Raw genomic sequence first — 15286 nt, 5'->3', positions numbered from 1 at the left:
AGCCCAGGCACAAACTTTGCTGCATTCACCAAGTACAATTGTTCTATAAAGAAAACTAAAGGACAAATCAAATGGAAAGAATCACTGTTATAATAACTTTAATTTATCTTGCATTTTACAGAAGTCTATGAACGATTTTAAAAAAGCACCTCCTCACCCCATCACGTTTCTGACAGCTGTTAAGTAGGCAACGTGGATGTCGACCGCTCGTGCCTCGGCATCTTGCAAGGATTTCACACGCCAACCAGCCACAAGCCAAAGCACTTGGCAGCTTTTTTTATCTTGTTTTCAATACAATGGTGTATCCACTGCTGGTAAACCTGTCCAGCCAAATCTCCACAATACATTTTGCAGAATCAGTGGTGATTAGCAAATTAGTTAGCTTTGGCACGGAGCTGTGCTCGCTTGCCTGTGACAGCCTGGAAGCCGGTTTTGATGCTGGCAACAGAGCATCGTGAGTGACAAGTTTCACACTGTAAGAAATAAAGTCGGGTGTCCTTCTGCAGGATCGTGTCTGGTGATCGGCACGTGTGACAGGTGACGTATTCCTCTGCGGGAAGAGTGAGTACACAGCATTATGTGGTGCCTGCCCTCAAGCACGCTCTACTCTGGGCCCCAAGTACTCAGGCGGAAGTGAGGGGTTGTATACTACACGTGGGCATGCAGGCCATGAAGCCTATTCTCGGGAAGGAAGCACAGGCAGTCGCTGTGTTGCTTCCAGTACTAAGTGGGTTGGAAAAGGTTCCCGTTGTCCGAGGAGATGAGAGTGTACCAACTGCCTAGTGAGCAAGGACTGGGAACTTCCTCATGTAGGACTGGGAGGGCAGGCCAGGAGATAGATTAGGAAGACAGCAAAGGGCAGGCATGTCTGAATCAGACCAGTCTCTTGATTGGTAACCTACTTGCAGCAGCTTCAGTCAGCTCGGCTGTTGGAGAGATCCAGAACCTTTCCCAACAACTCCCCATAGTCTACAGCCTCCTCATTCGCTATCCTTTTCCCCCCCAAATCTTAGGCTAACCTCTCCAGACTCCTTACAAACTACCCAAACCACACGGCTCTCCGAAGCATTCTGCTGAGAACACCATACTTACTGATATATCTTCTCAAGACATTTTCTATCTGTTTCTGTTGGAATCGTCCTTTGATTACAAGCTGGTTATTACCATCTATAGAACCACTAGAAAAGACAAAAACATCTCCATTAACATGACCTTTCCTGGAAGGAACCTAATCCTAGGACTTGAAGATATTTAAAGTTAGACAACGGCTAGAAGTGGTGCCGGACTATCTAGCCGCTGTTTCCTTTAAATCCTAACATTAAATCTAATGTCAACCAAGTAAGTGTGAAAACAATGAGTTATTGGATTTTAGGTACAAGACAAATGGATTCCTTAATAGTGATAACCCGTTTATCCAACAAACAGCAAGCTGAGTGTCTTAGGGTGGGCCTAGCAGTGAGGGCACTACAGAAACAAGGGGGTCAGGATGGTTAGAGTGGATTGTGATGGTTGAACAGCCCTGAATATACCAAACGTGACCCAACATTCCACGTTGTGTGAATTTACCTCCATCAAGCTATCATCCCACCCTAAAAAGCACAGGCCACAAATTGTCGATGGAACTAAATGAGCTTTCAAAGAAGCCACTGACAAGTATTTTTGAGGAAGCAAAATTCTAAGGTATTATCATTTGTTAAACATTACAAATCACAACATTACACCACATGGAGTTAGATTTGAAAGTATTCTGTTTCTGTCATAACGCCGACTCAACAGTTCTCCCTCCATGAACCCTTGGCTCCTTGGACACTGAGATACTTCAGTCTCCAGGTCCCAGTGATCCCTATACCTAGAAGAAATGGTTTGTATTGACTGCCTGCCAAAACAAAGGTGCTTTCTCAATAATCCTCTAGTTTTAATCCTACCTCTGTCAAACGCAGAAATTATCCTAAGAAGTAGAAAGGGCACTACTATTCAAACAACTGTTAGCGGGGAAAGAAAACCGCCTACATCCCACCACAACCCAGTGCAACCGTGCTGGTTCTGGAGAGAGCCCTGGACTAGAGGTCAGAGGGTCCTGAGGCCCCCACCTTTACTGGTGCTTGCAGAGGGGCTGGCGAGGTCAGCTGGGGCCGAGGGCTACTCACTGTGCCAGCAGGTACAGCATAGCACGCCTTAGACCCACAGCAAAGACCGCTTGCTGTTACTTAACGGGCCTTGGGAGAACAGGCAGAGAGAGAACACGGGCTCTGCGTGCTCACGGCACAGGTGACATGCCTTTAGGACCGCCCCACTAACTAGCTCTACAGAAGTCTGCCCTATTTAGCTGTGAAGGGACCACCGGCTATTGAGCTCGTGATGGTGAGACTGACAGATGGGCTCCTGGATCCCTAGCCTCCCCGAATACTGAGGTGCCCCGAAGACAGGGTAGCTGTTTCATCACCGACCCTTATTCCAAAGGTTTCTGCCAGGCCACTCATCAACTCACACGCGGATTTCAATAGCCCGTGACTGCAATTCAGGACAAAACAAGAAATAACTCTGACTTCCTCTGAAATCAGCTAATAGTTCTATAAAAAGGTCCAACAGCCTAGATTCCTGACAGGAAATGTGGCCGAGCCGTGCGCGCCGAGCAGCACGGTAGCACGTCCATTCAGATGTGCTGCCATCAACCCCTCTCTAACCTGACAGCCCGCTGGATGCTTCCTGAGGATGCCGCCAAGTCTCCCCAAGGTATACCGTATATACTCGAGTATAAGCGGACCCAAATATCAGCCGTGGCACCTAATTTTACCATAAAAACGGCATTTAAAATGGACTGAAAAACTCAGCTTTTCCACGAGGAATACAGTAAACATGAATCCAGTTTCTTACCTTGTACCCAGTTCAGCCAATAAAAATGCAAGGAGATGTTTAGGCTGACGATGCAATCTAAAAGGAGAATAATATACAAATTTTATCTTTCCTGAAACATGACCAAGCTTCTCAAAAAACATCCTGTTTTCAGTTTCCTCTCAGATTACTCAGCTCTTAGGTGAATTTCAGTGCACAGCTCAAGTCTATGTAAATACAGTATTTAATATTAAAGCCCAGAAAACAAAATATTCATGAGAAAAAAGAATTGAAAGATGAATTGCCACCCGCAAACTTTTTGAAGCTCCCTTATGATGTGCTACTAATGAATGCCTGCTTGAGCAAATGTCTAGAAACATGGACAGACAGGGGAACACTGCCTTAAGGTCGACGCTGGGAAGGAAGACGTTTTTGTTAAGTGCCTGTATGTAAAACCTTTTAAAAGAATACAAAGATCTGAAGCAAATGCGTCAACATGTCAATATACACCATGCCTAAGAGATAGGTACTTGGGGTTTATTATGCTTATTCTTGTATAATATCACTTTGAAATCTTTCTTAAACATCTTAACCACCCAATGTATTTCATGTACAAAGGAGGAAAAGTGGAGGCAGTTTGAATATTCAACTGAGAGCTCGTTAAGTAAATTATGGTGCGATCCTGCTTTTGAGAACAAGGTGGGTCTCTACGTTAAGCGACTGCACACACAAAGGAGAACAGGAAACAGTGCAGCACCACTGACTATTATAAGCTTTAAATTTGAAGCCCTTGGGCACTGTTGGCATTTGTTCTGACAAGCTGGCCCTACTATTATAACTTAGTAGCTAAGAAAAGTTGAATAAAATTAAGTTCCTACATTGCTGGAAAGCAATTCCAAGCCTTTGATCAGCAAAGCTCTCCAAGGAAAACATGGAGCAAACAAGTCCGACTTGGAGAACCTGAATATAGCGGGCAGCCATTGAAAACAGCTATGAAGACCGTTAAAAAGCTATGTGCGCAAACTGCCTACACACAGACATCAAACCTGGGCTCTCTGACAGGATTACAGGGGATTCCCCTCCCCTAACCAGGTTTATATTTTCTAATTTAAAAAAAATATATATATATACACACACACACTATTGGTTGTCAGCAGAACAGTCTAAAATATTTTAAACGATGCCTTCACTGGCTGGTGACATTTGGCATAATTTTTATCCCTTGTTAACCAGCGTTTTCCCTTTTCCCCATAACAAGCATCTATCGCTTACGAAACTACAGAACAAATGAAGTCAGGTGCCCTGGCCATACGATGGAGCCGGGCGACCGTGATGGCTGGACATCACAGCATGGAACGGGAAGCCATCAACTCTCCTGACAGGTGGATGACCGTCCAAGGAAGAGGCCCCAAGCGCAGCCATCTTCTCAAGCCTCACTGCGTGCAGCGGGGCAAGCCCACCCAAGCCCGAGGAGCCTCCCGGCCTCCCGCAGCTCTCAGCGCCTTCTCCCCTCACAGTCATCTTCATCATGTGGCAGCTTCTCTGATAACATGCGCTCTGGGCCCCGACAGACCTGCACTGTGACCTCGCTCAACCCAACCCTGGTTCCTGTGCACGCTCCCTTTCTACCTGCAGCAAGTTCACCGCAGGGGTGTTTCGCATACTTATAGCTCCACAGAGAACCTGGTATTTGGGAAAACACTTTCCATTAATCCACTCACAGTTTGCAGATATCTGTAAAGTTGACAAAAGACGTTTTCTTGGTTCCTACTCGGACGACCTGTGGAGGTTTCATGACAAATTTCCTCTTCTCTCCAGCAACCATATCTGGATTCTTTTCCCTCATGATGTTGAACACTCGATTCAGGAGCTATCAAGGATAAAGGGTGATCAGTACATACGTCCTTCGCGAGCAGCAGGAGGATAAAGTTCCACTGGAGTCCACAGCACAGACACCCCCATTTACTAAAGACAAACACAGCACTGCATCTCCTGGGAGCTCCTCGAGGCAGACACTCAACCGTCCCCGCAGACAGGAGCTGCGGACACTATGCTGCTCAGCCACTCCTTGCTCAGAGTTAAATGAATACTCCAGCTCTACCCTCCTCATTCGGCTGCTTCTATGGGAAAGTGCGACGGGAAGAAATCAGATTCAGAACAGCCCAAGCAAGGAAGCTCTAGCCTGCGCTGGTCCATAAGAGCTCTTACTTGTCCTCTGCTGCCCAGCGCCAACCCCAACCCCCATGATTTCTAGAAGGCCCTGTGCCCTCAACATTGACTCAGATGGGATGGTGGACATCAAGAATGTGTTCACTGGCTGTCTGGGCTCACCATTTTGGGTCTGTTTCACAACCAACCTGAACCTCCATGGCCCTTCTGATGCAACCACCTGAGGGACCACGACCTCATTTGTCGTTGAGCTTTAGCAAACAGCTCAGCCTCCCGCGAAAACAATTGTCTTACCTCTTCATACGTGTAGTCTCGTTCTGAGCCGGCCCAGGCAGGGCCTGTCTGGTTACTGAATGATATGCCGTCATCTTTTTTGCTGTCTTCATCTTCTAATGCTGTGGATCACAAAGACTATGAATGAGGAGCGGGCCTCTCTAGACAGCTAGAGAGCAAAAGCCTCCCAGACATTGGCCTTTCCCCGCTCACCAGCACACCGTCTCATTAGCCTCAAGAATAGGGATCAAGCCCCACCAATGGCCATTTCTCCTTAAAGACAAGGACGGCAGACTTTTCAAAAAGTCCCTCCCTAGAAACCTCTCCAATTAGGAATGTGAGCTAAAGGACACACTGATTTAATGAACACAAGAGGAAACACTGCATTAATATATGGAACAGAGGCTAGCTGTTACGCAGCACTTGTGGTACATCCACTCCCATAAAAACCCACCTGCCAACTAAAGACTGAAAGAGTACTTTTAATGAAACATGTTAAAACTTTAAAAGGGCAAGAAGCAAAAAAAAGAGCCTCACACCAAAAGACCAGGTCAAAGGCCTCAGGAAGCTAGAAACCAGCAGCCGAGTGGTCGCCCTTACCTTCGTCTTTCTCTAGGATTTCATCCTCGTCTGGGAACTTGACGTTCTTCTTTTTCTTCTTTTTATTGCCAAGCATAATGTCAAGGTCGTCCTCTGGCTCAGCTGGCTCTTGAACATCACCTTCAAGTTTAAGATCCTAAGTAAGAGAGTCCCAAGCAGGGAGAGATCAAGAGATCCTGGATTTTACATTATCTAGGAACAAAAATAGCCCTGAAAACAAAGCTGACTATTCACACAAAAAACTGGACTCAGTTAAGCACCAGCCAAATGATCAAAACTAGGATACTGTTTCTAAAACTCAAGAAATATATAATCGCCAAAATGTGTGAGATACACTCCCATTTACTTAGGTTTGAACATATAAGCTATTTACCAAAGGAAAATCTGGACTCTCCTGTCCTACCACTTCTGAGTCAAGATTCAGCTCACCCACAGCCAACTGTCAGCAAGAGGCGCTGAAGGCTTCTCCAGAGGCCTTGTACATGGACTTGGTGAAGCAGCCAAAGGCTTCAACAAGCATGAGGCCCGCACATATGCGCTTGCATCAAACTGCGCCGATCTTGTGTTTGTCAACATCAACTTGGTAAGCCCCAAATCCATCTGATTGACGCCAAGAAACTAGGAGTGTGTGTTGCCAGCCACCAAACTGTTAAGAAACCCTCTCCTGTGGCTTGTTGCTGTTAGGTGTTTGTTAAGAACTATGGCCAAGACCCTCAGGGTCAACCAAACAGAGAATATTTCAAATACCCACAAAAAACTTGGCTTTCAAAATATTGAAGTAGAGGACACATAATGGGATAAGTGAGGTATATATACCCCTACCCTCTACACACACACACATTTATAAAACATGCGCCTTCTAAATAGATGTACGGGCTCTGCTAACTTACTTCCTGCAGAGTATGAAAGGTTAGTTCTATGAAGGGGAAGAACAGGTTTTCAGTTCCCTCCATCCTCTGATCTACCTCCCTACCCACATTATCTTTCTATTCTTTGTTCGAAATCTGTTGAAAGACAGTATTGGAAACCAATCCAGTACTACAGTCCCCACTATTGCAAGGGTCAGCTCCCCACCAGACCAGACGTGCAAGCGGCCTGACTGCTTCAACTCCCCATAGGCCACACTATCAGCAGCAGCTGGGATTCATTCTTGAACCTCAGAAGTTTCAGTCCATTCAACAAACCACAAGTAAAATGGAAGAAACAATAGGAATATTTTGTTTTTTCAGATTTTCTTACCAAAATCTCTAATCAGTCTAACAATTTCAATAGGATTGTGGTCAAAGGGCATTTTATAATCACTAAGTTTATCTGTGGGGGCTTCAAAAATTTGTGGAAAAATACTCTCATCTTTTAATTCTATTTCCCACAAACGTTTTGAAGCCCCTTTATATTCCTTTAAAGGAGTGCTGGTGACCAAGTGGTTACACAGGGGGCTGCTCACTGGAAGGCTGGAGTTCGAAACCACTCACAAGAGAAAGGATGGGGCTTTCTCCCCTCAGAACCGACAGGGGCGGTTCTACACTGTCCTAGAGAGTCGTGAGAAGTCAGTATCGATCCTATGGCCTTGCATTTGGTTTTGAGTTTTATTTTTCTTCAGGGGACCCCGCCGAACACATTACCAAGAAAATGACCTTGACAATGGTGACTCGTAAGAGAAGGGACAAAGGAGCAACAACAGCTGCCAGCAATCTTTGAAAAGACCAGCAAGAAAGCAATCAATACTTAATACTACCTTTACGCCTTCTTCAGCTTCATCGATATCAAATATCTTTTTAGTTTTTTTCTTCTTTTTCTTTTGATTAAAAAAGTTCAAGTCATCTAGATCATCTGAAGCATCTGAAAAGGGCAGATCAGAGACTGTTGAGTACTAACAACTTGCAGAAGAGATCTGATATGAAGCAGTACAGTCATCCCTGAGCAACCACAGAAGTTACAGTTCTGCAAAATCTAAAACTTTAGAAACAGAAAAATCTGGTTCAGGGCCATGCTGGGAAAATGTGTCTGGTAAATCAGATCACTTCATTGCCCTTCAGTGGCTCCCCACTGTCTCCTAGGACAAATCCAGGGCTCTCACACTCCGAGACTCTAGCTTTTCCCACTTCTGCCAGGAACCAGCCTCTGAACTGTTTCCAGTTCCAAGTACAGTGTGGTTCTCTCCCAGGTCGAGGCTTCACATGGGTCCTTCCTCATCTTACAGGATCCTACCCTTAAGCCCTGCCACCAAGTCAGGTGTCCTCCAAGCCACCTTGTGTTTACATCACCTTAGCTCATCTGCTTCTCTGTTAGATACTAAGGGGCCTTAACTTAGTTCAACATGTTACTGGTTTAATTACCATATATACTCAAGTATAAGCCAAGGCACCCAATTTTACCACACACAAAAAACCGGGGGGCCTTTTCAGCATTAAAAAATGTGTTGAAAAAACTCAACTTATACTGAAGTATATACGGTAACCAACTGACAAAAACCTTTATAAACTATTTCATGAAAATAGGGCTGCACAGTAAATATGAAATCAATGAACTTTTATCTACCATTAACGACCGGGTCCTGTTCATTGAGTTTTCATTTGTCTTGTGTTAAAGAGCCGTGGTGGCATAGTGGTTCCGCCTCGGGCAGCTAGCCAGAGTCACAGTTTAAAACCACCAGGTTGCTCCACAAGAAAAGGATGAGGCTTTTCAACTTTCACGACGTTACAGTGTCAAGACACCCACAGGGGCAGTTATAGCCTGTCCTTTAGGGCAGCGGTTCTCAAGCTGTAGGTCGAGCGACTCTTTCACAGGGGTCGCCTGATTCATAACAGTAGCAAAATGACAGTTATGAAGTAGCAACAAAAATAATTTTATGGTTGGGGTCACAAAAACATAAGGAACTGTATTAAAGGGTCACGGTATTAGGAAGGTTGAGAACCACTGCTTTAGGGTTACCCACTTTGAATAGGAATTGACTACAGAGCCGTGACTTTGTCTTTTTGATTTTACTATAGACCAGGAATAACTTATGGTTGCTCAGCTTCGAAACTCTTTATGGAGCGATTTATGAATTGTCTTGTTACAACAAAAATGACTTCAAGTTGGTTTTAAACATGTATAAGCTATTAGCACAGGCCTTTGTTCAATAAATATTAGCTCTCCAAGTCCCCAGCAGTGTCTAATAGTCCCCAGACACTAATTAGGTTAACTGAAACATCTATAGGAATATATGTTACAGCACCGTGATTAACAAGGCTTGGGTCTAACTCCAAACACGTTAGATTATCATTTTCATCTCAGCTAGACGGCCTGTTTTTCCTTCCTGAAAAGACACAAACAACTGACTACCTTGAGCCAACTGTTCTTGACTACATTCAAAATGCTACCACCATTAAAGTTGGAGAAGAAACAGGTCAGACTGGAAGACCAATCCTGGAATTATGGAAGTTTCATCATCTCTGCAACCTGTGAATTCGGTGGGAATTTACCAAGAGCAAGCCTATCAAGAAGGTTGGCCCAGCCCATGGCACACAGGGAGGTGATGGCCTTCATTTCGCCAGAGGAGCGCTACCGAGCTTAAGTCACTAAGTACAAAACTTAACACCGACCAAAGAGAATCAGGCTTCTGACAACAACGTGGCCCCCTCCTTTCAAACCCTCACCTTTTTTCCTACTGTCCTCCTCATCAGCTTCCACATCTTTGTCCTCTGTTGGCTCTGGCTCCACTTCCTTGGTTTCTGAGAGTTGGGTTTCTTCAGTCTGTGCATCCCCTTCCTCATCCAGCATAAAGGGCTTCTTCTTCTTCTTCTTCTTCTTGCTCATAGTAGGATCAAAGATCATCTGTTTCAAAGGCAAAAAACGTAAGAGAACAAGCAATGGTGTTTCCTGCTCACGTTTCAAATGTGCTGCATCCTCAAAAACACACTCTGGGAAGAATGGGCACATTTGAGGCACTGAGGATTTTACTGCCCAAAGTAAAATGGTCTATTCAAACAATACTCAGACATTAAACATCTTGGTGTCTGAAATGTGAACACATGTCCTGTAATTTGTAAAGTGCCCAAAAACACAGTAACTTCACCTTTAGTTTCATGCGCAAATGTGGAGACTATAGTTAAGAAAAACAATGCCCAGGCAGGTTGTGACTGCTTTCTTTGGTTAGTTGCCCACAGGGACCATATCAAGAGACCTGATCTTTTTTTTTTAACTCCTAAAACTCAAACAAGCCTTTAAAGAAATCCAGCAGGAAAATCTCAGAACTGCTTTTGTTTCTAAAACATCAAACGCTCTATGATAGAAAATATTTAAAAGCTCTACTATAGAAACAGTGAAAACCTAATTTATAACTTACAGATCTGTTGACTAGCAAGATCACAGCTACTGGGAAGATTAAATAAGTTCAGAAGGGCATAGGCTTGGCGCAGTACCTGGCAACAGGTCCCCACACGAAGTGTGACCATACTCCAACAAGGATACAATTGGCTAAAGAATCCTGAGATGCCTTCAGTCTGAAGAATATTATTCCGGCAAGCTTAAAGGAGTCAGTTCCATCTTATGAGGAAGCCAGTGGGAGAGCCCCCACTGGTGACCTACTGGGTCTTGGGCCACTCTCCTCGGGGCACTGCAATCTGTTGCAGGGAGCGACTACAGGTCAACCTCATTCCTGAAGTAGGAAGACTTGGCAAAAAGGGCAGACTACCTTCCAAGCACTATAAATTTGGTCATCTGGCAGGGGTTACAGTTCATTCATTGCATTTTTCCAAGCACCGAGTCCCTGGAATATTAATTGCCTTGTAACTACTATTCAGAAAGGCAGACCCAAGATGGAAGGGATCCTGAAATCACTGGAAGACAGCCTCACAACTACCTCCATTAGCCCCTCAAAGACCATCTACCACTATTTAGGTCTACAAGCTTGTTTGACTGAAGTCTTGGTAAAGGGCAGTAAACGTGCAGGAATTACACACTTAAGTAATTGACATTTCTCTCTGATGCACTGGAAAAATGTGTCGTCGTCCCCCCACCGCCACACACACAGTCTTTTAGAAGCCACCTATACTTGTCTTATTTTACACCAACCTTGCAAATCCAAAAGTATCAAACCTACCATCAATTCCAACCCTTAACCTTTCTGAGGCTTTTAATCTTTACGGGAGCATAAAGCCTCATCTTTCTTCCAAGGGGTGGCTGGTGGGTTTGAACCGCTGACCTTTCAATTACCAGTCCAACAAATAACCATTGCCACTGGTGTTCAGTTTATAAGGAAACAGATAAAAACAAGAGTCCCAAAGCAGATCTGCCCAATACCTATACAAGGCCATGTCAGGCTTAACTTAAAAACAAAAACTTTCTAAAACCACTGAGTTCTGACTTTCAAATTATCAGTTATGTTCCAATTAGTTGGATTTGAGAAGCAAATAGTTACTGCCAGTGCCCCTTAGAGGGGAAAAAAAAAATCAAAGAATCACTTCAGCATTTTTTAAGTTCACAAGAAAACCTTCACATTTCATCATCAATTTCTGTTAGAGTGGATGTTAGAAAATGAGGTTGATACCAACCAAAATGACCCAACAAAAGACTGAATTAAATCATCAAATTGGTAGCTTACTCCCAGCATACTTTACCCAAGCCATCCACTTCCTGGGCACAACCCACAAGGAGGAGTTACAAAATAACCCAGAGAGGAGATGCTCCTGAGCATCTTCATAAAATGTTGCAGGAGTGTTGTCACTTCTGGAATGGTAAGATTCTGAGAGATTATTTCCCTTTGCGTTCAGACTTAAAAACTTCATAGACCCACTGCCACTCAGTCAGTAATAATTCATCACTACCCAACAGAGATCTGGAGACTAAATCCTTTAGGAGGGTGGGGAACCTTATCTTTCTGCCAAAGAGGGGGTTCTGGTTAGCTGGCTCACTCCCATAGCGCTCACTAGAGAGCCTTTTATAAAATACCCCCTTTTCATTTGCAAAGCACATTTACCACACCCACAAGCCCCTGAGTTGGTGATTGTTCCTGTAAGGACCTTGGATTTGGTTCTGACTCACTGCCTCATTGCAATCACAAGCACTCCCAGATCCTGTCCAATCCTCACCAACGGGACCCCACCACTGTGCCAACCCATGGCCTTGATGGGCCCTTCTCCGCTGATCACGTTGTGGGGAAATACAGAGTTCTAGTTCCAGTTCTGACGCCTTCTGCTGTGTGATCTTGTACCCATTAACCTCCCTGGGCCCCAGTTTCCAGTGTGTAAAACTGGACTGGGCAGACTGGTGTGCCAAAATGCTCTAGTACTTTATTAGTGCCACTGTCCTGAGCTTGCCTGCCAGCTCTGTCATTTCTGCTTCCCCCTTTCATAATGCACTTACATTCCACTCCCTATAGAACTGATCCCCCACTGGTCAGAGCCATTAGCACTCACCCCAAAATTGCTGTTGACGGCCTTATTTCTACTCTGGTGGCAAGTATGAGTGTCAGTCTTAGAGTGCAGTTGGCCCGTACCTGCCCAACGGCCTCACTGTGAGCAATGTAGCATAGGACACACACACACACACACACACACACACACGGACGGACGGACCAGCATTCCGGGTGAGTGAATGCCTTGCTAAAGGACAAGGAAAGCTTGCAAAATTGGATCGGTGGAAAGGAAACCCAGGTGAACTCATCCAAAATGTGCCCTAACAATGAAACCTGTCTTCCAAGGTTATTAGAGGAACCAAATGAGACTGAAGCCCGCTCTAGAATAAAATCCCAATTTCCTAACTTGGTCCTCAAAGCCCTTCATGAACTACTTGGCCTGCTTTGCCAATCATCACTGCTCTCTCGAGAACCAAACTGAAAAACTCCACTTCCCGTGAGCACCCTTCCCCGCCAACCTGAGCCACTCCCCGGCCCTCGCGTGCCTTCCACACGACCAACTCCACACCACAGGCCTCCAACGCTTCCCCTCCCCGCTCCCTGGCTCACGTGTTTACAGAAGTCGATTTTAAGTGCTTTATGAGCATTTTTTTTGCGGGGAGCGGGGCTCGCGGCTAATAAGCGCCAGGGCCCCTCCCAGGGTTAATCAACGCCTACTAATAGCACTTCGAGTCCACTTCATCCTCGTCACTGGATTTTACGTGACCTGGGGTAAACCCGGAAAAGGGGGGCTTTAGGGAACACGGCGTGGGCCAGGACGCTGGCAGGGCAAGGTCCCGTCCAGCTCCGGAGCCCACACTTCCCGCTCCCGTCGCCGCGGTAAGGGGCACTCGGGGACTCCCGCCCGGAAACTTCCCGGCGGGCTAGTCGGTCCCTCCCGCTCGTCCATTTCCCTCTCCGGGTGTGAAAGAAACAGCTCGCGGCGAGCACTGGGCGGGATACCGGCCCGGGCCAGGCGATCGAACAAGTTCTGAACGAGCCTCTCCTCCACGCCCCCGGCGTTGCGCGAGGCGGGCGAGAGTTAAAGGTAGGCAGGGGTCGCCTGTCCCAAGTTTGTCCAGCCCTCTCCAAGAACGGCGGCTCGGCACGCCGGAAACGAGGGCCTCCGCGTCGCCGTCCTGAGGAGAGCAGGGTGCGATCAAATCCCCGGCTCCCAAGTCTTCGCCGCCTCTGCCGCTCCGGGCCACCTAGGCCCGGCTATCCCACATGGCGGCAGGCGGGCGCTAGGCCGCAGGCCCGGCGTCCCACACGGAGGCGGGCTCGGCGCCCCGCCTCAGCACTCAGCCCGACGCCAAAGCTCTCACCTCGTCCCCGGACATGGCTGCAGATCGAGTGGGCTCGGCACGGACGGGAAGTCAGAGAGGTCAGCTCCAGGCCTCCGCAGCAGCGCCGGTCCTAAGGATACCTCTCCCACCACCGCACTAGGCTCTTGCATCAGCGAAAGGGAACGACACCCCGCCCCCTCCTCCCTGCATTGTTAATGCGCCTGCGCAGAGACCGCCAAGGCGCAGGCGCAAGGCCGACTCAACTTAAGGCGCGCCGACAGGCCCCAGTTACTAGGCGACGCCGTCACGCTAAGCATGCCGGGACTTGTAGTTCTCCTACCAGAGGAGCGTCTCTACGTCCAGGCTCAGTGCGCGTGGTTAGGAAGAAACGCCTTCCGGAAAGTTTGGTTATATTTATGGTTTCCTCATCCTTTAGTACAGTTGTGAATCTTCGCTGTTCTGCACTGTTTTTAGCGTGAATTCGGAGCTATTCCTTCTGGGTTAGAGTGAGTAGGCAGGGGCTTTACAGTGGGAATTGACACGATGTCAATGAATTTTTGAATTTTATTTCCATCTTGGTCGTACTAAGAAACGTGCCTGGGACATCCCCTCACAGAGGCAGGGGTCACAGGGAACAGATGAGCCAGTCAGGATGTAGTATAGCACCGAGGAAACACAACTTTCCTCTAGTTCTTTGGTGCCTTCACCCCAGTATCATGACCTCAATTCTACCTTACAAATCGGATTAGACCAGAACATGGACACTGCTACAGGTAAGAGCCCAACACAGAGAATCCAGGATAGATGAACCCCAACAAGGAGAGTAGAGATACCAGGAGGATTAGAGAAGAGTGCGGGGAGAAGGGGGGAACCAATCTCAAGGATCAATCTGGAACCCCCTGCCAGGGTGACTAATAACAGAAAAATGGGTTAGGGACAATGGAGGACAATGTAAGATATGAAAATAATAATCCATAATTTATCAAGAGTTTGAGACGGAAGGTGGGCAGAGGAGGGAGGGGGAAGAAATGGGGAGCAGATATCAGGGGCTCAAGTGGGAAGAGAATGCTTTGAAAATGATGATGGTGGCATATGTGCAAATGTGCTTGACACACTGGAGGAATGTATGGATTGTGATAAGAGATGTAAGAGCCCTCAAAAGTATTTTTTTTAAAGAATGCAAAGTTTGAGCTGGAAGCACATACCTCATTAAAGGATTTTACTTAATGGGAAAATTAATATAAAGTGTTACGTGTTTGGCTTGGGAGGTGGAAAACTAAAAGCCATGTATCCCCAGGAAATAGAGACAAAAGAAGGTGTACCCTGAGGAGAAATGGCTTGATACTGCGCAGCTTGTCTGGAAGCCACAAAGTAATTGTTTATGAAATTGAACCACGGGCCATTCCTCATGAGGCCTCATGATAGCAGCTGACCTTTAGTGAGGCTGCACTGTTGTCGGCTCGCCAGCGGAGGAGCACGCTTGCAGTGGAACCACATTGGGCTTACGATCTTGCCATGAGGAAGACGCACACCGTGGAACTGTGGCACAGCACAAGACGACGTTTGTGACAAGGTTTGCCAGATTTGAGTTGGCGTTCATCGGTGGGGGAAGGGGTCGAGGACTGAGTGTTGTTAGGAACTGAGGACAATTCTATGATTGGGTATTTTAATTCTTATCTAACTATGGAGAAAACCATGTTAGACTAAAGCTGCTACAAAGAAGCAGCAGTCACATCATAGGATTAAATTA

At 46.3% G+C, this 15286-nt stretch overlaps 1 protein-coding gene across 1 annotated transcript; it reads right to left on the bottom strand.

The window, feature by feature from the left end:
- Positions 1–72: 72 nt before the first annotated feature.
- EIF2S2 (eukaryotic translation initiation factor 2 subunit beta) lies at positions 73–13734 on the bottom strand. The gene is made up of 9 exons (XM_075563758.1): positions 13576–13734; positions 9513–9690; positions 7610–7713; positions 5875–6010; positions 5296–5396; positions 4554–4702; positions 2875–2931; positions 1093–1178; positions 73–550 (listed from the first exon to the last, which is right to left on the bottom strand). Exons 1-9 carry the CDS (start codon positions 13588–13590, stop codon positions 375–377), a joined length of 1002 nt encoding a protein of 333 aa, XP_075419873.1. The 5' UTR covers positions 13591–13734; the 3' UTR covers positions 73–374.
- Positions 13735–15286: the final 1552 nt, after the last annotated feature.

This window comes from Tenrec ecaudatus, chromosome 12, assembly GCF_050624435.1.
Source record: "Tenrec ecaudatus isolate mTenEca1 chromosome 12, mTenEca1.hap1, whole genome shotgun sequence".
Taxonomy (NCBI): Eukaryota; Metazoa; Chordata; class Mammalia; order Afrosoricida; family Tenrecidae; genus Tenrec; species Tenrec ecaudatus.
This window is presented reverse-complemented; position numbering and strand designations above follow the sequence as displayed.